Source organism: Tiliqua scincoides, chromosome 5 (assembly GCF_035046505.1).
Source record: "Tiliqua scincoides isolate rTilSci1 chromosome 5, rTilSci1.hap2, whole genome shotgun sequence".
Lineage (NCBI taxonomy): Eukaryota > Metazoa > Chordata > Lepidosauria > Squamata > Scincidae > Tiliqua > Tiliqua scincoides.
This window is the reverse complement of record NC_089825.1, coordinates 93,480,631-93,506,407: the sequence shown is the minus strand read 5'-3', so window position 1 is coordinate 93,506,407 and position 25,777 is coordinate 93,480,631. Positions and strand designations below refer to the sequence as shown.

General features: G+C 43.9%; 1 protein-coding gene across 1 annotated transcript; it reads right to left on the bottom strand.

Annotated features, from left to right (window-relative positions):
• Positions 1 to 7,082: 7,082 nt before the first annotated feature.
• Positions 7,083 to 8,030, bottom strand: LOC136652350 (olfactory receptor 6N1-like). Its single transcript, XM_066629288.1, has one exon. It carries the CDS (start codon positions 8,028 to 8,030, stop codon positions 7,083 to 7,085), a length of 948 nt encoding a protein of 315 aa, XP_066485385.1.
• Between the last annotated feature and the right edge of the window lie 17,747 nt (positions 8,031 to 25,777).

Below are 25,777 nucleotides of genomic sequence, written 5' to 3'. Positions count from 1 at the left end.
CGGGTTCTCCCGCATCCACATGCCTGTTGACCTTTTCAAACAGGAACCACCACATGCATGGTGGTAACTCTGCCAGTGCCCACAAAGCCTGATGCCCTTGGCCTGCCCTTGCCTATAGGTGGAAACAAATGATTGAAGTTCATTTTTGCTGCTGGACTCACTGCTATCCTGTTTCTCAATCAGGAGGTCCTGGAAATCACAGGAACTTCAAACACCTCAAACATTCACTGGTGAAGGAAGGATTCAATCCTGCTGCCATAACCGACCCCCTTTTCTTCCTGGATGACTCAGAGAAATGTTACATTCCTGTGACTCAGCGGATCTACAACTCCATTGCAGAGATGAGACTGAATCTTTGATGGGACATTGCATGATCATTGCCTTAGTGGTCCTGGTGGCACAGAGATCTTGCAGACATCTATAGTTGTGAGGTTATTGCAGATTTTTTTTGATCGAGGGTATCCTTAAATTCATTTCTAATTTTTCAGGGATTTTTGTTAAGTACTGGTCATGCTTTGTTATCCACTGTGGGTTCCATTTCGTAACCCCTGGTGGATTAAAAAAAGTTACTGGATACAAAATCAGTGGGAAAATCACTTAAAAAACCCACTTCCAGGTTTCTTGCTCTTCCATTCTCACCCCAGAATGCCTTGGTATAGATGCTATACCACATTCAGCCACTAGATGGGATGAATAATGGAATCTAATGGAGTGAAATTATAATTCTATAACAGCAGGAAGTTAGGAAATAGAATTTTGGTGCTTTCCCCCCCTTGTTACAAGGCATTTAAAGATGGACCTTGCTAGCAGTGGTGAGTCAAATCAGTGGATACCAAGGTCCCACCTGTATTTAATTTCCATTCGACTGAAGCTATCTGTGCCCACACAAGACACTCTGATGCAACACATTTAGGAGAAGTAGAAACAAAGGTTCCTTCTCCCCCACTCATTGCAACACTTTTTGCCGCCTATTTCAAATACATGCAGAATTATGCCAAAATGTAGTAGAGAACGCAGTGGAGCCTAGGAGGCAATGTGCGCATAGACCTGGACTTTCTTTTCAGGAAAAAGAGGAACCTGGTCCTTCCTGCTGACACTGTTCATGTTTATTACAGGGAGACCCAGCCCTTAATTTCAGAGCGCAATCTGAGTGTCAATCACAAGTAACAACCACACATCAGCTAGTGTGGTGAATTGTTGTCATTGGACCAGGAGTATATCCAGTGTTTACATTTGGGGGGTGGGGCCCTGAGCACTACCTGGAGCACTACTCCAGAGCCTAAGTCAACCAGGCAGACTGGTAGACTGGGCTCCCAGTTGAACTTTGGCCTCTGTGGCAAGGTTTGCTGGGAGGTTAGATCTGGGCTCCCACCCAGACTTAGAGCTCATCTGTTGGGAAGACCTGGACTCCCATTCTGTCTGTTTCAGACTGGTAGACCTGTGCTCCCAGCTGTACTTGGGCTGTTCCCCATCCCAAGGAGAGCCCTTCCCCACTGACACCACAGTTTGGTGGAGGTGGACACCACTTCCCCTTAAATCTGCCCCTGCCTTAGACAAGGAAGAGACAGGTTCAAATTCCACCTGAGTGACAAAGTTTACAGCATTTCTTTGACCCAGCCACCTCTGGCCAAACCTATCTTATAGAGTTGTTGTGAGAATAAACAGAGGGTTTGGAGCCATATATACCACCCCAAGCTCCTTAGAGAAAGAGCAGTGTATAAATGTGAAAAATGGAAAAAGTATAAATTTTCAAACTGTGATGCAGATTCTTACTTGCATGTATCACCTGCAGGCAAAAACATGTGATGCCTTCCAAGTGGCAGGGCAACCACCTTACCTGTAGCAGAGCTGTTGTTTATATCAAAATCCCACCCAAATTATTGGGGACAGAAAGTTAGTGGGACTAGACTAGAGTAAGATCACAGGGCAGGGATAGGGCATAAGAAAACCAGAAAGGAAGAGTGTTTCTACTTTAAAAAAAATAATTTATTTTTCACATTTTTATACAGACAAAAGAAAATATTTCTTTACTCAGCATGTGGTCGGTCTGTGGAACTCCTTGCCACAGGATGTGGTGATGGTGTCTGGCCTGGACGCCTTTAAAAGGGGATTGGACAAGTTTCTGGAGGAAAAATCCATTTTGGGTTACAAGCCATGATGTGTATGTGCAACCTCCTGATTTTAGAAATGGGCTATGTCAGAATGCCAGATGCAAGGGAGGACCAGAATGAGGTCTCTTGTTATCTGGTGTGCTCCCTGGGGCATTTGGTGAGCCACTGTGAGATACAGGGAGCTGGACTAGATGGGCCTATGGCCTGATCCAGTGGGGCTGCTCTTATGTTCTCATTTTCTTACCCTTCCTCCAAGGAGATCAGGGTGATATACATATTTCCTCCCCTCTTTGGTCCTCACAACAACCCTGTGGGGTAGGCAGATGAGTTTGTGAGAGAGTGACCCAGGTCACCCATCTGAGTGGGAATTTGAACCTGGATCTTCCAGGTCTAAGTCCAACTCCATGTGCATCCTGGCTTTTAACATCCCATATTCTCCCACTGTGCAAACCTTCTCACAGCAGCATATGCACTGCTGTCTGTGTTGATCTCTTAAATTTTACTTAGATATTCTCCATTTTGGGGTGCCTTGTCCTTTTTTGTGGTTATGACATCTGGTCACCCTGACCTGGGGGCTATATCAGTAAATAACATTTTTAAGGAATAACTTTTAAGGATCTTGGCATGCGCTTTCATAGGAGAGAGCTTATTTCATCAGATTCACCAGGGGACACAGTGAAGATGTTCTGGAGGTCTTTGAATGGAAAAATACCTTCTACAAGAGGACATGAAGAGCTGAAAATGCAAAGCAAAGTGAATGCAGTATTTACATAAACCAATCAAGGGAAGCTGACAATCTCTAGGCCACAATTACAACCTTAATTCAATGGTGGGCAATCACACCCAGAGATTGAGATAAGCCCAATTATGCCTTGCTTAACACCAGTGTGAAATACTTGCAGACATGAAGGACATGAAGAGCTGAAAATGCAAAGCAAAGTGAATTTACATAAGCCAGTCAAGGGAAGCTGACAATCACTAGGTCACAATTGCAACCTTAATTCAATGGTGGGCAATCACACCCAGAGATTGAGATAAACCCAACTCTGCCTTGCTCTTGCTTAACACCAGTGTGAAATACTTGCCTAGGGGCATAAACACTCACACACCCTTTACATTTAGATTGTAGATTCTTCAGTTTTCCATACCTTGTATGTCCTTCCTGAGGTCAGGATGATACAGAGGAGGGCCTTGTCAGTGACAGCCACACACCTGCAGAATAGACTCAGAAATTCTGTTGTGCTTCATCTCTTTGGTTTGGCAATCAAATATCAGGAAGACAGCAGATACAGCAGCAGTACAGCAACAAAATATCAGCCCTGCAAAGATGCCTATTTGTTGCCCCCATTGTGACATATGTTTGCTGTGTGAAGCATGGAGTTGCCCCACACTGCTCTCCCAATTGCCAGAGGAGAAGCAGGGAGGGTTCTTTGTACCCATGCTGAGTTTGATTGCCCACCATCCACATGACCTAAAGCCACAGCAAAGAGAGCTGAGAGAACCATTTAGCTACAGTCTAACTAAAGTATCAGATTGTACAAAAGGCCCTGAAAATCTGCTATCTTGTTGCAGGCATGGATGTTCTGGGAAACCTAAGAGCTTGCTTAATGACTTTTGGATATTTTCCTTGGTCCTAATAAAGCTATCATCATATTGTGGGGTTTGGATTTATTTTTTTAGGGACCAATATGATTACTGACCATTTCTGAGAGATGTGTGTCAGAGAAGGAAAGCTGGAATTTCCTTGGCTGGAATTAGAAAGCTGGAATTGGAAGCCAAGCTGGAAGCTCGGCTGGAATTAGAAAGCTGGTTGCTTACTTTGTTGGTTTGCTTACTTGTTGGTTGTTTCAGGACAGAATTCCCCAGTGGTTGGGAAGTCTGACAACTGCATGCACAGAATGCATTACTTTTTATAGCATCTCCTGGTGTGAAATCATATGGTCTCTTGTCCTATACAACATCATCATATAGAAAAGTTACTCACACCCAAATCTAATTAGGGTGGCTCTGCATCCAAGGGAAAACCTCTGAAATGGAAGACATAAATTTTGTTATGATATAATAAAACACATTGGAAACAGCAATGCAGACAGAAGCTCAGCCATCTGGATATATATGAATACCGGTGGCTAGATAAATGGACAGTAGTGAGAAGCACACAAAAGTGTTTAGCCAGAGGGATATAGGATGCATCCATTAAGGAACAACAGCTGCTCAATCACTGGCTAAGTACCCTAATCAGCAGGGTCCTTGGGAGGTCAGAAGCTTAGCCCATGGTTTTCATCCCTCAATGTGGCTACTGGACTTTGTGACACTCACAGACCTAAATCAAACTTTACATAAGAAATCAAACAATTTCTCCTACACATGAATGAAACTTTTAGGACAGCTCTAGTTGTGAAAGCTGCTGATTCTATTCTATAAGCAATTCTAGATATAGAACTGAGATAATGAGGGGGAGTGTTGTTTCTGGTTTGGGTAGTCAGTGTGTATCACTCCAGACCTATTAAGTTAAATATATTATTTTTGTTGGTAAACTTTAGCCTCCAGAGAATTCACAATGACTTTTGTTCCACACAGTTAAATGTTAGACTTACTGGAGAGAAAACATTCAAATTGGAAACACAAGTAGCTTCCTTCCCCTTTCTTCTTAACATAAGAACAGCCCCAGTGGATCTAGTCCAGCTTCCTGTATCTCACAGAGGCCCACCAAATGCCCCAGGGAGCACACCAGATAACAAGAGACCTCATCCTGGTGCCCTCCCTTGCATCTGGAATTCTGACATAGCCCATTTCTAAAATCAGGAGGTTGCACCCATAATGGATTTTTCCTCCAGAAACTTGTCCAATCCCCTTTTAAAGGCATCCAGGCCAGACGCCATCACCACATCCTGTGGCAAGGAGTTCCACAGACCAACCACACGCTGAGTAAAGAAATATTTTCTTTTGTCTGTCCTAACCCGCCCAACACTCAATTTTAGTGGATGTCCCCTGGTTCTGGTATTATGTGAGAGTGTAAAGAGCATCTCCCTATCCACTCTGTCCATCCCCTGCATAATTTTGTATGTCTCAATCATGTCCCCCCTCAGGCGCCTCTTTTCTAGGCTGAAGAGGCCCAAATGCCTAGCCTTTCCTCATAAGGAAGGTGCCCCAGCCCAGTCATCATCTTAGTCGCTCTCTTTTGCACCATTTCCACTTTTCCTAGCAAAAGTGAGACCTTGAAGTTAACGGGGTGTCTCATATAGCAAGCATTTATTTAATTTTCCACATTTTTATTCTGCCCTTCCTCCATGGAGCTCAAGGTGGTGTACATGGTTCCTTCCCCCCTTTTGCCCTCACAACAATCCTGTGAGGTAGGTGGGTATGAGAGATAGTGACCAGCCAAAGGTCACCCAGGAAACTTTGCAGCTGAGTTGGGATTTGAACCTGGGTCCAAGTCCAACTCCTGAACCACTATGCCATCCTGGCTTTCAGGGTAAGGAGGGTTACTTTCTGGAATGGTAAAGTACATACTTTGCATCAAGGAAGTCACAGCTTCAATCCCTTCCATTGCCAAGCAGGGCTAGAAAAGACCTGGGTCTGAAATGCTACTCAGCTACTGCCCATCAGTGAAGACGGTCTTCCTATAAGGCAGTTTCTTATCTCCAGATAATAGGATTAATATCCCTTCTGACAAACAAAACCAACCAATAATCTTGTTTATATTTACTCAGAAACAATTCATTACAGTTTTCAGCAGAGCTTAGTCTCTAGAACAGCCATTTTCAACCACTGTGCCCTGGCACACTGGTGTGCCGCAAATGGTCCCCATGTGTGCTGCAGGAATTTGGGAGAGGGTAATTTATCAATAGAACCATTGGGGGAATGTGAGCCCCCATTGACAGCACAGTGTGCCTAGTCAATTGACAAAAAGTTGATGGTGTACCTTGACCATTGTAATGCTTTGCCAGTGTGGCATGAGATGAAAAACATTTAAAATCACTTCTCTAGGAAGTGTGTTTCAGATCATAGCCCCAGTGAGGCTTTCCCAGCCCTGCTGTAGAACTTGTCTTTTAAGAATCCTGGCCATAGAAGTTAGGACAGGGGGTTGCCAACCTTTCGGCTTTAGGGCTCCTGGACTTTAGGAGGGAATTTCAGTAGCTGCAGCTTGTCATCTGTGAGATGAGAAGCTGCATCTGCTTAAATTCCCTAGTCTACATAATTGTTAAATGTCCAGGAACCCTAAAGGTGAAAGGTTGGCCACCCTTGAGATAGGTAATGCCCCTTGCAAAACACCCACCAGTGTCTCCATATACTGAAAAGATCCATTAGTTATTTGAGTTACAGGTGTGCCCCAGTATCTGCAGGGGTTCCAATCCAGAACCCCCTTGTAGTTAACTGAAACTGCAGATACCAGGGAATGCCCCCCACCCTCTGGAGGCAAGGGGAGCTCTTGGCTTCCCAGTGCCTTGTACTCAGTTGGCAACCTTCAGTCTCGGAAGACTCTGGTATCGCGCTCTGGATGGTGGTTCTGGCACAGCGTCTAGTGTGGCTGAAAAGGCCGATTCGGGAGTGACAATCCCTTCCACACTGGGAGCAAGTGCAGTCTGTCCCTGGTCTGTCTCCCTGGCTATGGGCCTTCCTTCTTTGCCTCTTAGCCTCAGACTGTTGGCCAAGTGTCTCTTCAAACTGGGAAAGGCCATGCTGCACAGCCTGCCTCCAAGCGGGACGCTCAGAGGCCAGGGTTTCCCACCTATTGAGGTCCACTCCTAAGGCCTTCAGATCCCTCTTGCAGATGTCCTTGTATCGAAGCATTACAAATGTCACTTCCAGCAACCAGTGAAATGCAAAATAAAGACAAAATTTAAGATGCTGTACTATAGTCATAAAAAAATTACACAGAGCCTGACTGGATTGCTCAAGGAGTGCTTTGATTGCATACAACATTGCAAAAATAACATAAAATAAAGGCAAAAAGGTATCAAGTATCCATTATACTGGAATGCCTGCTCTGAATGGTGATTTAATAATTTTCCTGATCTCTGCCTGAATGTCTTTGTTTCTCAAGCTATAGACAATGGGGTTGAAGAGGGGAGTGAGGACAGCATAGATTATGGCTATGATCCTTTCATAATCGACTGACCTGGCTTGACCCAAGCGGATATACATGAACCCCGTGGTTCCAAAAAATGCAAAGACCACAAGCAGGTGGGAGGCACAGGTGGAAAGAGCCTTCTGGCGGCTTTCCTGGCTCTGGATCTTGGCTACCACAGCAAATATCTTTCCATAAGAGAGGATTATAAGAAGGACAGGCCCAAGGATGACTGAGGAATGGACAATGAAGTCTGTCATGACAATGGTGGACACATCAGTGCTGGCAAGGCTGAACAGGGGAGGAGAATCACAGAAGATGTGCTCAATGCGAGTGCTCCCAGAAAATGGCAATCTGGACAACAACACAATTTCTGGCAAGGGGCATGCAAAACCACAAACACAGCATCCCACCACCAACTGTATACAGCGCTTGGTCGTCATGTTGACAGTATAATTGAGTGGCATGCAAATGGCCACATATCTATCATAGGCCATCACCGTGAGCAAGCAGGCTTCTGTGATTCCCAGGGCATGGAAGAAGTAGATTTGCAGAAGGCAACCAGTGAAGGAAATGCTGCTCTTCCTTTGCAGCAGGTCTGCCAGCATCTTGGGGATGGTGACGGTGGTGTAGCACATCTCTAAGGCAGCCAGCACAGAGATAAAATGATACATGGGGATGTGGAACCGGGGACTGGTCTGAATGAGGGTGAGGATAAGCGTGTTGCCACTGAGAATGAGCAAGTACGTAACTAAGAAGACCACAAAGAAGAGGGTGTGAAAGTTCTGCAGATCCAGGAACCCAACTAGTTCCAATTCCATCACCAAGGTCTCATTGGTGGCTTCCATCTCTTCTGGTGCAATGTGCTAGAAAAGGACACACACACAAAGAATGCATGAACAAGGGAAAACTGAAAAAATAAATATACAGTATAGTATCTCATGGTCACAAATTCTTTTAGTGGACAGGCAAAACACCTTCAGATTCAAACTCAAAACAACTAGTAAATTCAAGAAGAATGAATTTAATGAGCAGAATGCTACTGCTAGTCTAGGGTGACCAGACATTCTCTTTTTCCAGGACATGTCCTCTTTTTTAGCCTGGAAAAGAACTTAAATGTTCTCCTCTTCCCTGTGAGCAGGCCTCCACAGGCAGTGCATAGCCTTCTTGTGATTAATAAATTATATGCCATAAATTATGTGCAATATAGTTTTAAATTTAATAAGAAATATGGCATTTAAATTAACCACATGAAATCAATAGAGTTTTTGTCATATCCTACATTTTACTTGAATAGCCTACATTTTGGGGTGTCTTGTCCTCTTTTGCGGTTATGACATCTGGTCACCCTGGGCTAGTCACAATCAAACGCTGGCCTCCAGATCAAACTTTGCCAATAAGTTGCCCAGAAATCTTAGCTTTCATGCAGGGTTGGCCTTAGGAGCTGTGGGGCCTGATTGGAAACATTTTTTGCAGGGCTCCAGGACTTTAGAGATATAAATGAGATGTATGATAGACTTTATATCTCAATGGTAGAATGGAAATCAAAATGTGCATTTAAAAAGAGTACATGAGAATGATCAAAAGAATCTAAGCACATTTTCATATAAAATTGGATAGATGTAAGCCTACAGGTGAACAGACAAAATGTATAATTACCTTGGAAAAGTAAATAGTTACTTGTTTTAGTGAACTGTGAAATGATTTAGTAAATAATTTTATTAATTATTCATTTATTTTATTTTATTATTTATTTTATTTTATTATATTATTTATTTATTTAATTAATTTTATTTATGATTTTTACCCCAATTTGGGGGCCCCTTAGGCACAGGGTCTATTTTTAAAGCTGGCCCTGCTTTAATGACCCCTGCTGAGCCCCAGAGATCAATCTAGCATCTCATTCCAGCCACTACCCACAAAAGAGTTGCCTGAGAAGATTTGAAATAAATAAATAGAACCATGCTTTAGTGTAAATGAGAATATGATCAAATCACCACTTCATATGTTGGTTGAGAAATTGACTCTGAAAAGGGTTCAGAAAAACTGGCCTCTGGGTCATATGGAAACATCTCCACATGACTCCTCATGTGGAAACTTCTTTAGAATTAGATGAGAGAGATAAAGTTCAGAAATACTTTAGAATTAGATGTTGGAAAACAAGAAACTTCTTCATATCTCCCCTTTCAAATCTAATCCCCTCTTCCCTCCCTTGCTTTCATCCAAGGTAACATTAAGCTAACTGAACAATGTGTGTGAACTTTGTTCAGTTAGAATAGAACCACGCTTTAGTGTAAATGAGAATATGAACTTTGTTCAGTTAGAATAGAACCATGCTTTAGTGTAAATGAGAATATGATCAAATCACCACTTCATATGTTGGTTGAGAAATTGACTCTGAAAAGGGTTCAGAAAAACTGGCCTCTGGGTCATATGGAAACATCTCCACATGACTCCTCATCATCATTCTTTATTTAGGGTCACAGACCCAACAGACCCACTTGACTTCTCCATCATTGAGTCATTTTCTCTCTAGCAAAGAGGGCTTGGTTCAGGAATCTGCATAATGGATTGCTGGCCCAAGACCTTTTCACACCTCTTGATGAAGCAATGTGAACTGTCCAGCAATGTGAACTGAATGAAAGGGTGGGTGAAGAGCACACCCTTTTATCACCACCCTTTTATCTGGTGTGCTCCCTGGGGCATTTGGTGGGGCCCCTGTGAGATACAGGAAGCTGGACTAGATGGGCCTATGGCCTGATCCAGTGGGGCTGTTCTTATGTTCTTATGAAGATACTTATGTTCTTATGAAGATACTGGAATGATGTTGGTCTTAAGATGGCCACTTCATTCAAGAAAGTCAGGAGCATCTCATTAAATGCACAATGAACTGAGAGAGATAAAGTTCAGAAATACTTTAGAATTAGATGTTGGAAAACAAGAAACTTCTTCATATCTCCCCTTTCAAATCTAATCCCCTCTTCCCTCCCTTGCTTTCATCCAAGGTAACATTAAGCTAACTGAACAATGTGTGTGAACTTCTTCCGTTAACAACCAGCAAGCAAAACATACAGAAAACAACAGTTCATGTCCTGTCTTTGCTTGTCCAGACTGGATATAAGAACATAAGAACAGCCCATAGGCCCATCTAGTCCAGCTTCCTGTATCTCACAGGTGCCCCACCAAATGCCCCAGGGAGCACACCAGATAACAAGAGACCTCATCCTGGTGCCCTCCCTTGCAGCTGACATAGCCCATTTCTAAAATCAGGAGGTTGCACATACACATCATGGCTTGTAACCCATAATGGATTTTTCCTCCAGAAACTTGTCCAATCTCCTTTTAAAGGCATCCAGGTCAGATGCCTTCACCACATCCTGCAGCAAGGAGTTCCACAGACCAACCACACGCTGAGTAAAGAAATATTTTCTTTTGTCTGTTCCAACTCTCCCAACACTCAATTTTAGTGGATGTCCCCTGGTTCTGGAGTTATGTGAGAGTGTAAAGAGCATCTCTCTATCCACTTTATCCTTCCCATGCATAATTTTGTATGTCTCAATCATGTCCCTACTCAGGCACCTCTTTTCTAGGCTGAAGGCCATAGCTTTTCCTCATAAGGAAGGTGCCCCAACCCAGCAATCATCTTAGTTGCCCTGTTTCGAACCTTGTCCATTTCCACTATATCGTTTTTGAGATAAGGGTTGAGATTTCAACCCTTTTGGAATGTTTCTGTATACAGAATGACAACCTTAGGACATGTGTACTGTAAGATAGAGAATTGGGGGGTGCACGCTAATTGCTCAGTGTGTAATAGGAAATAACACAATACTGATACTGATACATCAGTATAGTGGCAAGAATATTTTATGCACAAAATTGGAAGCCTTTATATGACTGGATAGATAACTTTAGTTAAACAACATTGACTGTTTAGTTAAATCATTAATTAGTATAATGACAAATATGTTAATTTTTTTATTGATGAGTATTGATGGGCAGGAGGTCTGGTCTAAAGGGCAGAGCTTCCATTTGCCTGAAGATAACATCCACAAGGTCACCAGTTCCAGGCCACTGGCACTGTTCGATCTTGAAGCAGCTGACAAGCTGAAGCCCATTCCATCTGCTCTGAGCTTGGGAGGATGGAGGCCAGAATGTGATACCAGATCAGAATGAAACATCTGAATTGTTGTGGTTCTTGAAAGATAGAACCTTCTTTCAATTGTAAAAATCCCTATGGGGATTTAATAAGCCTGCCTATGTAAACCGCCTTGAATAAAATCTTGAATAAAGACCAAGAAAGGCGGTATATAAATACCTGTATTATTATTATTATTATTATTATTATTATTATTATTATTATTATCCCCAGTTTTTTTTGTTGATTTCTTTTTTTGGAATATTGCATGTTGTAATCTATGGCCAATACCCTTATGTGTAACCTGTGTAGTCCCAGCCCTGAGTCTAACCCATTTTCCTCACTTGTATCTGTAATAAATAAACAAACTTTGCACGATAAAAAAGGAAATAACACAAGAGTGTAGGTGGCCACTGAAAGGCCCAGAAGATCATTGCCCATTCTTTGAAGGACAACCACAAATGTGTCTGAAGAAGCTCCAGCAATGCCTGGTTTTTTGTGTGTCCCCAGAGAGACATACCTCTAGCTTGTTCTCAATGCCAGGACTCAGTTCTGGTACCTGATAAGGAGTTAGGGTACCTCTGAGCATATGCAGAGTCTCAGAGAAACCTCTTCTTTCATCTCCGAATGACCAAAAACCCACACACTCTGAGGAAGAGTTTGGAGGTCAGAGGGCATGCCTGTTCAAGCCCCATTTCTTCCCACGCTGCCATTCCAATCTGAATTCCCAGATCCGGATTCTGGATTCCTATTTAAGAAATAAAAAAACAAACTCACCAGGATCAAATTTTAATCTACCTAACTGATCACAGCTAGGACACTGATTCTCAACATTTGCAGTCTCTGGAACCCTTTACATTCCTAAATGGAGTCTCAGGAAGCCCCATCATCACATGTCTGGACAGGGCCTAGGAGAGGAGGGTAATTTGTACCCAGGCCCAGGGTCAGAAAGGGGGCCCAGGAGCCAAAGGAGGGGGCCCAGAAGGTTTCTGGGATCTGACAGTTTCCTATCTCACCTGAACTCGCTGCTTATGCATGATGCTGGGGCACAACCAAGTGCATGCAGTGTTAACTGCAGCTGCAAGCCATGCACACTAGGCCCAGGAATGCATCCATGACCATTCTTAACACTGTGTCAAATCTGGGAGAAAACTGGCCTGCCACAGCAGCTCTTTGGCTTGTGGATCCCATAACCATGAAGGAGTGTATAGAAGTTTAGGGACCCAGCTGTGGGGCTACAGCTGCTGCAGAAGTTCATTTTGGTCCATTCTAGTGTGAACCTAAATATGATGACGCTATTTTTCTGCAATGGATTTTCTATATTTCAAAGATTTTAGAGAGACTTAGAAGTGTGTTTGGTTTTCAATATTTATCTAGCTGCCAGTGCCACACTGTCAAGTAGACCTGGGCTCTGCATCAAGGCGTCTAGTAGACCTCAGCTCCAAAGACTACTGTGGCTGTCAGCACCCTCTCCCTACCCTATTTTGCCCACCCTGCCTGCCTGCCCACATTGCCCCTTCCCCCTTGGGGAAGGGGCCCAGAACAAACTTTGAACCTCCTGATAAAATTCCTCTCATAGACCCTGTGTCTGGAGTCCAGGAAATCCCCAGAGTGACAGTCCATGTGTGGAGTGGCACAGCACTGAGCAGATAGTGGCCACTTATGGTGTACTTGTGAAGCGCCTAAAAATGGTGTCAGGGAACCCCAGGACTCCTAGGAGCACACTTTGAGAAAAGCTGCTGTAGGGTGTTTGTATGGATCCCAAGCTCTATACCTTTAGAACAGGGGCAGCCAACCTACAGCACACCATGTCCCACTTTTTATGCAGAGGATCTGGAATGTGCCACTCCACCTTAGTACCACTTTTAGAGATTACCCTGATAGCTAAATAATACAATGCTCAGTTTAGGGCTATTCAAAGACACCTGGCTGACTGCAGATGAGACCAGAAAGGTGGAGTGCATGGACCTCTAGTCCAACCCAGCAGGTCAAGGTCCAAGGTTCAAATCATCTGTGTTAAGAACATAAGAACATAAGAACAGCCCCACTGGATCAGGCCATAGGCCCATCTAGTCCAGCTTCCTGTATCTCACAGCGGCCCACCAAATGCCCCAGGGAGCACACCAGATAACAAGAGACCTCATCCTGGTGCTCTCCCCTACATCTGGCATTCTGACTTAACTTAACCCATTCCTAAAATCAGGAGGTTGCGCATACACATCATGGCTTGTATCCCATAATGGATTTTTCCTCCAGAAACTCGTCCAATCCCCTTTTAAAGGCGTCTAGGCTAGACGCCAGCACCACATCCTGTGGCAAGGAGTTCCACAGACCGACCACGCGCTGAGTAAAGAAATATTTTCTTTTGTCTGTCCTAACCCGCCCAACACTCAATTTTAGTGGATGTCCCCTGGTTCTGGTATTATGTGAGAGTGTAAAGAGCATCTCCCTATCCACTCTGTCCATCCCCTGCATAATTTTGTATGTCTCAATCATGTCCCCCCTCAAGCGTCTCTTTTCTAGGCTGAAGAGGCCCAAACGCCATAGCCTTTCCTCATAAGGAAGGTGCCCCAGCCCCGTAATCATCTTAGTCGCTCTCTTTTGCACCTTTTCCATTTCCACTATGTCTTTTTTGAGATGCGGCGACCAGAACTGGACACAATACTCCAGGTGTGGCCTTACCATCGATTTGTACAACGGCATTATAATACTAACCGTTTTGTTCTCAATACCCTTCCTAATGATCCCAAGCATAGAATTGGCCTTCTTCACTGCCGCCGCACATTGGGTCGACACTTTCATCGACCTGTCCACCACCACCCCAAGATCTCTCTCCTGATCTGTCACAGACAGCTCAGAACCCATCAGCCTATATCTAAAGTTTTGATTTTTTGCCCCAATGTGCATGACTTTACACTTACTGACATTGAAGCGCATCTGCCATTTTGCTGCCCATTCTGCCAGTCTGGAGAGATCCTTCTGGAGCTCCTCACAATCACTTCTGGTCTTTACCACTCGGAAAAGTTTGGTGTCGTCTGCAAACTTAGCCACTTCACTGCTCAACCCTGTCTCCAGGTCATTTATGAAGAGGTTGAAAAGCACCGGTCCCAGGACAGATCCTTGGGGCACACCGCTTTTCACCTCCCTCCATTGTGAAAATTGCCCATTGACACCCACTCTCTGCTTCCTGGCCTCCAACCAGTTCTCAATCCAGGAGAGGACCTGTCCTCTAATTCCCTGACTGTGGAGTTTTTTCAGTAACCTTTGGTGAGGGACCGTGTCAAACGCCTTCTGAAAGTCCAGATATATAATGTCCACGGGTTCTCCCGCATCCACATGCCTGTTGACCTTTTCAAAGAATTCTATAAGGTTTGTGAGGCAAGACTTACCCTTACAGAAGCCATGCTGACTCTCCCTCAGCAAGGCCTGTTCGTCTATGTGTTTTGAGATCCTATCTTTGATGAGGCATTCCACCATCTTACCCGGTATGGATGTTAGGCTGACCAGCCTATAGTTTCCCGGGTCCCCCCTCTTTCCCTTTTTAAAAATAGGCGTGACATTTGCTATCCTCCAATCTTCTGGCACCGTGGCCGTTTTGAGGGACAAGTTGCATACCTTAGTCAAGAGATCTGCAACTTCATTCTTCAATTCCTTAATAACCCTTGGGTGTATGCCATCAGGGCCCGGTGACTTATTGATCTTTAATTTATCAATGAGGTCTGAAACATCTTCTCTTTTAACCTCTATCTGACTTAACTCCTCGGTTAGGAGGGGCCGTTCGGGCAGCGGTATCTGCCCGAGGTCTTCTGCCGTGAAGACAGATGCAAAGAACTCATTTAATTTCTCTGCCATCTCTAAGTCTCCTTTTATCTCCCCTTTCCCTCCCTCACCATCCAGAGGGCCAACCGCTTCTCTGGCGGGTTTCCTGCTTCTAACATATTTGAAGAAGCTTTTATTATTCCCCTTAATGTTGCTGGCCATGCGTTCCTCATAGTCTCGCTTGGCCTCCCCTATCACCTTCTTACATTTCTTTTGCCACAGTTTATGTTCCTTTTTATTCTCTTCATTAGGGCAAGACTTCCATTTACGGAAGGAAGCTTCCTTGCCCTTCACAGCCTCTCTAACTTGGCTGGTTAGCCATGCGGGCACTCTCCTGGATTTAGTGGAACCCTTCTTTCTTTGCGGTATACACCTCTGCTGGGCCTCTATTACTGTTGTTTTAAGCAGCCTCCATGCACTCTGGAGAGACTGGACTCTTTTTACCCTCCCTTTCAGCCTCCTTCTAACCAGCCTCCTCATTTGAGGGAAGTCCGCCCGTCGGAAGTCAAGGGTTTTTGTTAGAGAGTTTTTGTGTTCATTGCCCTTATGCACAGCCTCTGCCTGCTTTCCATCTCATCATCAAAGATGATCTTCACTGGAATCTCTTTGTTTGCTCCTCATTTCCCAATCAGCACAAGTCAAGCAGAGTAGCCATGGCTGCCCTGAGTGTGACCACTGCAGCATTAGAAACTGGGGAGGCATGCTGGGTAAGGAGTAGCAAAGAAATCAAGCAAACCATAAACTGCTGCAGTGCTTTCTTTGTTGTTATTTTTTTCCCCCTCCCAAAAAATACAAATCTGCCAAGAAACTGATGGGGTGTCTTTGGGTCAGCAATCTTTTATTTTAGTCTAACCTACCTCACAGGATTGTTGTAAGAATCAAGCATGTGTGTGTGTGTGTGTGGGGGGGGAATTAATATGCTGCCATGAACTCACTGGAGGAAAGGCAGGATAAAAAATATACTTAATATATGTTGATGAGCAGGGCCCCGAAGAGGAATTCTATCAAGGAGTACTAAGTTTCTTTTGGGCCCCTTTGCAAAGGGGGAGGGTGGTGATGAATGGGGGTAGGGAGTGGTGAAACAGGGTGGAGGGGAGTGTGGAGACAGCTGGAAAAGTCTTTGTAGTCTACCCACCCATGAGGCATCAGCAGTGGATACAGTAATATGGAAAACCAAACACACTCCTAAGCCTCTCTAAAATCTTCTGTATATAAAAAACCATGGAGAAAATTAGCATCATCATATATAGGCTCACACTAGAATGGAAATAGTGTTGTGTGTACCAAAACGTACTTCTGCAGCAGCTATAGTCTTGCAACTGTGTCCCTGACATTCCTTCATGGTTTGCAGATCCACAAGCCAAAGAGCTACTGCAGCAGACCAGTTTCCTCCCAGATTTGACACTGTGTTAAGGAGTGTATGCATTCCACAACCTAGTATATTTGGGTTGCCAGTAGCTGCAGCCACAGAGCTTGTGGTAATATCCCCAGCATCCCGTGCAGGCAACAAGTCTGAGTAGAAAGGAAACTGTAAGATCCCAGGAAACTTCTGGGCCCCCTCTTTTGGCCCCTGGGCCTCCTTTTTGACCCTGGGCCCTGGTACAAATTACCCCCTTTACCTCCCTCTCCTAGGCCCTGTTGATGAGCAGACCAGGTCATTTTCAGTACCATGGACTCACAGATCCCAATATTCTAGTCCTGCAAAACAAGATACATACATCATACAAGCTTTCAAGAGGCAGAAGACCAACCTGATTTATCTGCCATCACTACATACCTGGAATAAAAAGTCAGTCTTTTCTTAGTGTTCTCAGGAGATATATTGACACCCATATCCATGAGGAGAAAATATAATTCATTTCCAAGCCTCCAGTGTGGATATCCCTTGTTGCTTGTTTCTGAGATGGCTGCTCCTTGGGGCAAATTATTTCCCCAGGAAAAATGCCTACCCACCTTACTGAGTGTAAAATAGACCATTTAAAATCCAAGGGAGCTTTGTTTGGAAGAAATTGGACCCAAGTCAGTCAGCATTGCCCATATTAAGAAAAACTGCAGCAAAACAATCAAGAGTCTTGTAGCACCTTAAAGATGAATTCAGTTATTATTTCAGTGTAAGCTTGTCCTTCATGGCTGGACCAGGGTCTCTCATGTTATCATTGCATCTGATGAGGTGGAATCAGAAGTACTTATGCTGAAAAAAGCATTAGTCTTCATATGGCTACAAGATTTTTGGTTGTTGTTTCCATGTTAAAAATGTGAGAGATGCTGAGAAGAGATTTGTCCTCTAAGGAGTCTGAAAGACAGCCAGGAGCAGAAAGTCAACTCAGAATAATCCAAACATATCTCCAAATTGGAAAATCCCTGGCTTTCTTAAAGATCAACATCAACTTAATTCTGTTTATTAGAAGCTGTCATAAGAACACAAGAAGAGGCCCACTGGATCAGGTCAAAAGCCCATCTAGTCCAGCTTTCCTGTATGCCACAGTGACCCATCAGATGCCTCAGGGAGCACACAAGAAAACAAAATACCTGCATTCTGGTGCCCTCCCTTCCATCTGGCATTCTGAGGTAGCCTATTTCTTAAACCAGGAGGTTGCACAAACCCATCATAGCTTGTAACCTTGTTAGACTTTTTCTTCTAGAAGTCTGTCCAAACCTCTTTTAAAAGTATCTGGGCCAGCTGCCACCAACACATCCTGTGGCAAGGAGTTCCACAGACTAATTAAACTTTGGATAAAGAAATATTTTCTTACATCTGTTGTACCTCTGCCCTCCCCTTTCATAAGAACAGCCCCACTGGATCAGGCCATAGACCCATCTAGTCCAGCTTCCTGTATCTCACAGCAGCCTACCAGATGCCCCAAGGAGCACACCAGATAACAAGAGACCTCATCCTGGTGCCCTCCCTTGCAACTGGCATTCTGACATAGCCCATTTCTAAAATCAGGAGGTTGCACATACACATCATGGCTTGTAACCCATAATGGATTTTTCCTCCAGAAACTTGTCCAATCCCCTTTTAAAGGCATCCAGGCCAGATGCCGTCACCACATCCTGCAGCAAGGAGTTCCACAGACCGACCACACGCTGAGTAAAGAAATATTTTCTTTTGTCTGTTCCAACTCTCCCAACACTCAATTTTAGTGGATGTCCCCTGGTTCATCTTTATTATTATTTGTTTATTATTATTATTTATTTATTATTATTTATTTTATTTTTCACATTTTATACTACCATTCCTCCAAGGATTTCAGGGTGGTTTACATGGCTCCTTCCTTTTTCCTGTCTGCACAATAACCCTATGAGATAGGTGAAACTATAAAGATAGTGACCGGCCCAAGGTCACCCAGGTAGCTTCATGGCTGAACAGGGACTTGAACTTGGCTTTTTCTGGTCGAAGTCCAACTCCCAAACCACTACATCATCATGGAACAAAACAAAAAGAACCAGACTTCCAAAAACTGCTCAAGCTTATAGAAGAATATTCCATAATTGGAAAGCTTCAGGGCTGCTTATTTAGTTTACTGTGTTCAATGTCTGGTGGGTTATATTGTTAAGAATATGATTATCCCAAAAGGGTCAGGGTCCTGGTAAAAGGTGCCTCCCTCCATAATTCTAGGGCCCTGATATCTTTGTGATAAGCATATTCTGAACTACACAACCTTCCTAAAATTGAGCACAGTAAACCAAACAAACATCCCTGAAGGGGGATGGAAGAGATTTATTCTCCTTATCTTAGGGTCCAATCCTATTCGATTTTCCACCATTGATGGTGCAGCAGAAATGGGGCATGCAGTGCACCATATGCTGGGGACAGTCACATGGGTTTCATCAAAGTAAGTCCCACTGAATTCCATGAAATTTAGGGTGCAGTCCTAACCCACTTTCCAGCACTGACAAAAGGGAAATGCAGCTCTGAGGTGAGGGTACAAGCATTCCCTTATTTGAGGAGGCCTGAGTGCCACTCAACTGCAGGATGCAGCACAAATCCCATTGACACAGCTATGGCAGTGCTGGAAAATTGTTTAGGATTTGGGTCTTAGTCCCAGAAAATAATGTATGCAGCTACAGCTCAAGCTTTATGGGACTTACTTTTGAGTAAACATGCATAGGATTGTGCTGTAAGATACTTAACTCAAACAGTTGTCCCCTATGGCTTCCCTGTTATTTTATCCCAACATTATTATTATGGCTTCCCTGTTATTTTATCTGGGTAGATGGAACTCCTTAGCCTGGGAAGGCAGCTCATCTGAGAGAAGGAAAACTCTGATCCCAAACCTGCCTTGTGGCTATATCCAGTTATGGAAAAGGCTACAGGAGTCAATCTCCAGGCAAAATCCAGAGCCAGAGTCCCTGAGGCAGTTCATGGCTGAACATAGCCTCTGGAACCAACCTTATTGGCTTCTGCCTTTCCATTGGACCATTTCAGCGACATGGAGAGAGGGGATTTGCTGCATGGGTAACAGTCTATCCTCCATATCTACCTTACCCAGGCTAAAATATACCCAACAATATCTACCTTACCCAACAAAAATATAAAAAAAGTAGAAAATCTATCATTAAACATCACTACCCATGATTCCTACAAAATCCACAGATTTTAGGATGGTGTACCAGAGTGTGGATCAACAATCCATAGAATCCTGCCTGCCACAGTCTGAGATATTCCACCCCTGATAGGGATAAACTCAAGGCCATTGTGGAGATTGGAATTCTAATTTTCCAGTCTAAATGGCTCCTTCTCCTTCTCCTGGATAAGGAAGGAGGTTTCTGAAGACTCAATGGAAAAAGAAAAAGCTTTCTGCAATGGCCAAACCTGAACATTCTTTGCCTCAGGTCAGGGTGAGGAGTTCACTCTTTAGGCTTATCCTTTCTTCCCTAAAATCTACAAAGCTAATGTTTTTCCATAGAGTGGGTTGCTGTTTATTCCCCAATTCAGGGTTCAGGAATTTGAATACTGGGTACCTTGTTGATTAATTCAAGTTCACACCTCTTGATGAAATTGGCTTAACTAAGTACAGGCCATAATCTAATCAGATGAAAGAATAGGAAGGAATGATAAAGAACTGGACATGCCTCAGGGCAGTTAAGGTGTAAAAGGAACACTCTTGGCAAAGAATGAATCTCAGGAAGAAGGACAAGGAGAGATGCTTCTCAGAGAACATTCTCATCAAGGAAGAAGACCTGGGCTCTGCCTTTCAACTGGGAAACTTCATTTCTCCAGGTATGAGGACTTGTGGGGCTTCTTTTAATTTTAGCAGGAGGGAGGTGAGATTCTGGCTGTTCCCAAAGGGTGTGGAGATGATCCTAACAGATACATCCTAACTGCAGTTCTCCACATTTAAGGCAAAGATCTAACAAAAAATGACATATAAGAATTGTGTATCTGGTCACCCCCCTTAAGACCTCAGAGTGGCCTCTTGCTTTCACCATTAAGATATTTTCTCTGATGCAATCCTATGCACACTTTCCTGGGTGTAAGCCCCTTTGAACACAATAGGACATACTTCTGAGTAGACATGCCCAGGCTTTGAAGAGGAATTCCCATTGAAAATTAAATGGCGACCAGTCAGCCTCATCCTCCCTGCTTTCCCAAGCACCTCAGAGACCTCTGACCCCAACTGGGGCACATGCCATGTACTCACAAGTGGTAAGTGCTCCCCTGTTGAGGCAGAGGCCCTGAGCAAACCTCTCCATTAGAATTGTCTCATTCCACAAGGTGAGCATTTCTGTCCAGATGAGACCTTTGCATTCTGCACTCTGTAGAGCTTGTGCAATTTTAGAAGATGGGAGCTGAGACTCACTTTTCCCACTAGTGCTCAGAAGTTCCTGTGTGGTGCATCTCAGTCACAGCACTCTCTGGTATCTGTTGGGATAGTGCTGTCTGGATGGGATGCATCCCAGTGGGAGAACATCATCCTACATTCTCAGGAGAGACCTTGGTAAGGTCATGACTTTCTAGCCAAAAAGCATGCTTAAGTAAATGTGTTTAAGGTGCATACATATGTCATCCCCCCTTCCAGTAACTTAATAATCCAAAGGCCATGATTCTTAAAAGTGGTAAGAACTGCCATTGAAGTTAAGACTCTCTTGGAAAAATTCCCTCCTAAATGAAGTATTGTAGTTCTCCTGGCATGCCTAAGCCCTTCAGTGTCCTCTGACCCCAACTGGGGCACATGCCTTGTACTCTCAGTTGGTAAGTGCTCCCCTGTTGAGGCAGAGGTCCTGAGGAAACTTCTTCAGAGTTGCCTACTTCCCTAAATTCCCTAAATTCTTGTTCCTCACCATTAAGTTCGATTTTATTCTCCACAAGCATCTGAAAAAACCTCCCACATCCTGGGAGCATGAAGCTGAGGCAGTGGAGGAGATGGAGAAAGAATCCTCCAGAGAACCTCTTCTGACAATTTTCCAGCAGTTGGGCAAAATTGGACAAACAGGGATTTGCTCAGCAGATGCAACTTATCCTTTCACTGGGGCCCACCTTGGCAGGGGGAGCTCAGGGCAAGTCCATCCATGAACCTCACAACTCAAGGGACTTGGGCCCATCCACAGGTCAGGATTGTGCTCTTAGTGCCTCAAAGGGACTCTTTGCTGTAAATTCAATGGGTGAGAGCCTCCCTTGAGGTTTTGAGTCTTTGGAGCAGTTCCTTGTGAAATAGAGGTTTAAAGTTCTCTCTGTTTTCTTCAACACTTCACTAGCCTCTCACCCTCACTGGGGCACATGCAATGCTCTTGAAAATGTTGTGCACTTCCCAGTTGAGTCAGAAATGATGAGGAATCTTCTGTACTTTCTCAACTGCATTGTTTCTTTCAACTGGGTTCCATTTCTTTCTTCACCAGCACTCAAAAAGCTGACCAGGAAGCTAACACAGAGGAGAAAGAAACCTCAGTGAAAAGGACAACCATTTTAGCCAAGGTTATTCTTTTGGAGATGTGATCATCAATTGGAAAACCTTCTTCTCAATTAGTAGGTGCTATAGAGCTTGTGTAATTTGACTCTTACCTTTTCCCAAAAGAACTAAAGAGATTCCTAGGAGATGCAATTCGAATCCAAAGCATGATCTGGTATGTTGTGGGTAGGGGTTGGTATACCTCTCTTTATAAGAAAATGTCTTCTCCCATTCTCAGCAGGGAGGACCATGTGTTTTCAAAAAATAATGTTTCCATAAATGTGACTGAAGTGTCTTGCTCCCCTCCCCTCCAGTAACTTATATCTATAAGGGCTGTCATTGAAGTTTAGGCTGCTGGATAGATTTCATCTGAAGTGTAAGATTGATTGAATCCTTGGTGCATTTCACAGAAATAGTGTCAATCAAAAATCTTCCAAATGTACAGGTGTAATTCTCCCTTTCCTAAGCACTTCTGTGACCTCTGACCCCAACTGGGGCACATGCCATATACTCACAAGTGATAAGTGCTTCCCTGTTGAGGCAGAGGTCCTGAGGAAACTGCCTTCAGGATTCTCATGAGAGGAGCACTGTACACCTGCTCTCCAGGGTTGCCCCATTCACAGAATGCCTGGTCTGGGAAACTGCAGACGAGCTGGGAAATAGCTTGTTCCATCTTATTTTTCTCACAACAACCCTGTGAGGTAGGTGAGCCATAAATTTTTGACTAGAAAGCCATGGCCTCAAAGTCCCTCCTGAGGAAAAGCAATAGGAGAAACAGGAGATTGAGTGAATTCCTATCTCCTGTTTCTCCTAGTCCTTTTCCTCAGGAGGGACTTTGAGACCATGGCTTTCTAGTCAAAAATTTATGGTTGAATAATGTATCTGTGCTGCATATATCCTTCATTCTCCATCCAGTGACCTAATGGAAAAATTCCCTGTGAATCTAGGATTGTAGTTCTTCCAGTATCCCTGAGCAATTGGGACACCTCTCATGTACTCACAATTGGTAAGTGCTTCCCCATTGAGGCAGAGGTCCTGAGGAAACTTCTCCTTGAGGATTCTCCCTTTCCAGGAGGTGAATAGTTCTAGATTAGAGGCAAGAAGGTCTGGTCCAGAAATGTTCACAAGCAGAAAGCCTGACAGAAAGCTGGGAATTCAAATTCACACCTCCAAAAGTGATTTCTTTTTGTGATACTTCTTAATGCAGGCCACTTTCCCATGAGGTGAAACAGCTGTGGAATGAAGAGCACTGATGAACAACTCCAAGCATCCTGGGCATCAGAGAATGTGGGCCAGACACCATCACCACAACTCTTGCGGCGAGGAGTTCCACAAGATAACGTTGGGTAAAGAAATACTTAGAATTATTGAGTAATTCTAATTGGGTAATTGGGTAATTAGAACGTTGGGTAAAGAAATACTTAGAATGCTTAGAATGTTTAGAAATATTTAGAAATACTTAGAATTATCCAACTCTGCCCTTTCATTTCATCTTGTTTCATTTCATTCTTCCCTTGGATGTTTAGCAATTTTATCCATTGCTAAGCATCCAAGGGAGTATATGATTGTCCCAGTTGTCTGTCAAGGGCCCTGGAAATCTGTATGTCCCTCCATGCTTCCAGGGCCCTGATATTTTGTGATGAGCATATTCTGAACTACATAACCTACCTGCCACTGAGCACAGTAAACCAAACCAGCATCCCTGAAGGGGGATGGAAGGGATTTATTCTCCTTATTTTAGGGTCCAATCCCATTCAATTTTCCACCATTGATGGTGCAGCAGAAATGGGGCATGCAGTGCAGACTATGCTAGGGACAGTCGCATGGGTTTCCTCAAAGTAAGTCCCACTGAATTCCATGAAATTTAGGGTGCAGTCCTAACCCACTTTCCAGCACTGACAAAAGGGCAATGCAGCTCTGAGGTGAGGGTACAAGCATTCCCTTATTTGAGGAGGCCTGAGTGCCACTCAACTGCAGGATGCAGCACAAGTCCCATTGACACAGCTATGGCAGTGCTGGAAAATTGTTTAGGATTTGGGTCTTAGTCCCAGAAAATAATGTATGCAGCTACAGCTCAAGCTTTATGGGACTTACTTTTGAGTAAACATGCATAGGATTGTGCTGTAAGATTCTAAGGACTCAATGGAAAAAGAAAAAAGGTTTCTGCAATGGCCAAACCTGAACATTCTTTGCCTCAGGTCAGGGTGAGGAGTTCACTCTTTAGGCTTATCCTTTCTTCCCTAAAATCTACAAAGCTAATGTTTTTCTATAGAGTGGGTTGCTGTTTATTTCCCAATTCAGGGTTCAGGAATTTGCATACTGGGTATCTTGTTGTTGAATTCAAGTTCACACCTCTTGATGAAATTGGCTTAACTAAGTACAGGCCATAATCTAATCAGATGAAAGAATAGGAAGGAATGCTAAAGAACTGGACACTCCTCAGGGCAGTTAAGGTATAAGAGGAAGACTGCTGGTAAGGAATCCATCTCAGGAAGGAGGACAAGGAGAGATGCTTCTCAGAGAACATTCTCATCAAGGAAGAAGACCTGGGCTCTGCCTATCAACTGGGAAACTTCATTTCTCCAGGTATGAGGACTTGTGGGGCTTCTTTTAATTTTAGCAGGTGGGAGGTGAGATTCCAGCTGTTCCCAAAGGGTGTGGAGATGATCCTAGCAGAGACATCCTAACTGCAGTTCTCCACATTTAAGGCAAAGATGCCCAGAGCAGGCTCATCCTCTGAAAGTGTAGTTCTCCCTTCCTTCCTGAGCACCTCAGAGACCTCTGACCCCAACTGGGGCACATGCCATGTACTCAAATTGGTAAGTGCTCCCCTGTTGAGGCAGAGGTCCTGAGGAAACTTCTCCATAGGGATTTCCTACACCCACAAGATGAATATTTCTCTCTAGACTAGAGGGTTGCATTCTGCACTCTGCCATCATTCCAAGAGTGTCTAGTCCAGAAATTTGCTCCACTGAAAGCCTGATGTAGGGAACTGAAATTCAAACCTCCAAATAAATGTGATTTTTCTTAATGCAGGTCACTGTTCAGTGAGATGAGTGGAAAGAGGAGCACTGATGAACACATCCATGCAGCCTGGCTAAGAGAAAGTTTTGACTGGAAAGGTAGCACAGAAAAATAGAAGGATAGAATAAGAGAACAGTCTGAGAAGTTCCTTTGAGATGCATCTTAATCACAGCACTGTCTGGTTTTTGGTGGGATAGTGCTGTCTGGTTGAGATGGGTTCCAGTGGGGGAAATCCTCATACTGCATGCTCAGGAGAGACCTTGATGAGGCCATGGCTTTCCATCCAAAAAGTATGGTTGCATAAATGTAATTATGGTGCATTAATGTGTTGCCCCCCTCCAGTGATTTAATAATCCACAGGAGATGATTCTTGTAAAAAAAATTTCAGTGGTGTGGATGGTCATTGAAGCTTGACTCTCCTAGAAACATCCCCCCCCCAAATGTAGGATTGCAGTCCTCCCAGCATCCCTGAGCACTTTAGGGACCACTGACCGCAACTGGGGCACATGCCATGTAGAGAACCTCTGCTCTCTCCTGCTCTGCTCTCTCCTGTTGAGGCAGAGGTTCTGAGGAAACTTGATGTACAGCAATTGGGAAACCTCATTTTCCATATAATGGGATCTCTATAGAGCTTGTGCAGTTATTGTAAGGAAAAGGCGAGACTAGTTTATTCCACAAGTGTTCAGGAATTCTTGTGAGATAAATCTTAATTGCAGCACACACATTT

Bases quoted from the DNA above. Each gene is read 5' to 3' on its own strand.
- LOC136652350 (XM_066629288.1), bottom strand. From the start codon at position 8,030: ATGGAAGCCACCAATGAGACCTTGGTGATGGAATTGGAACTAGTTGGG.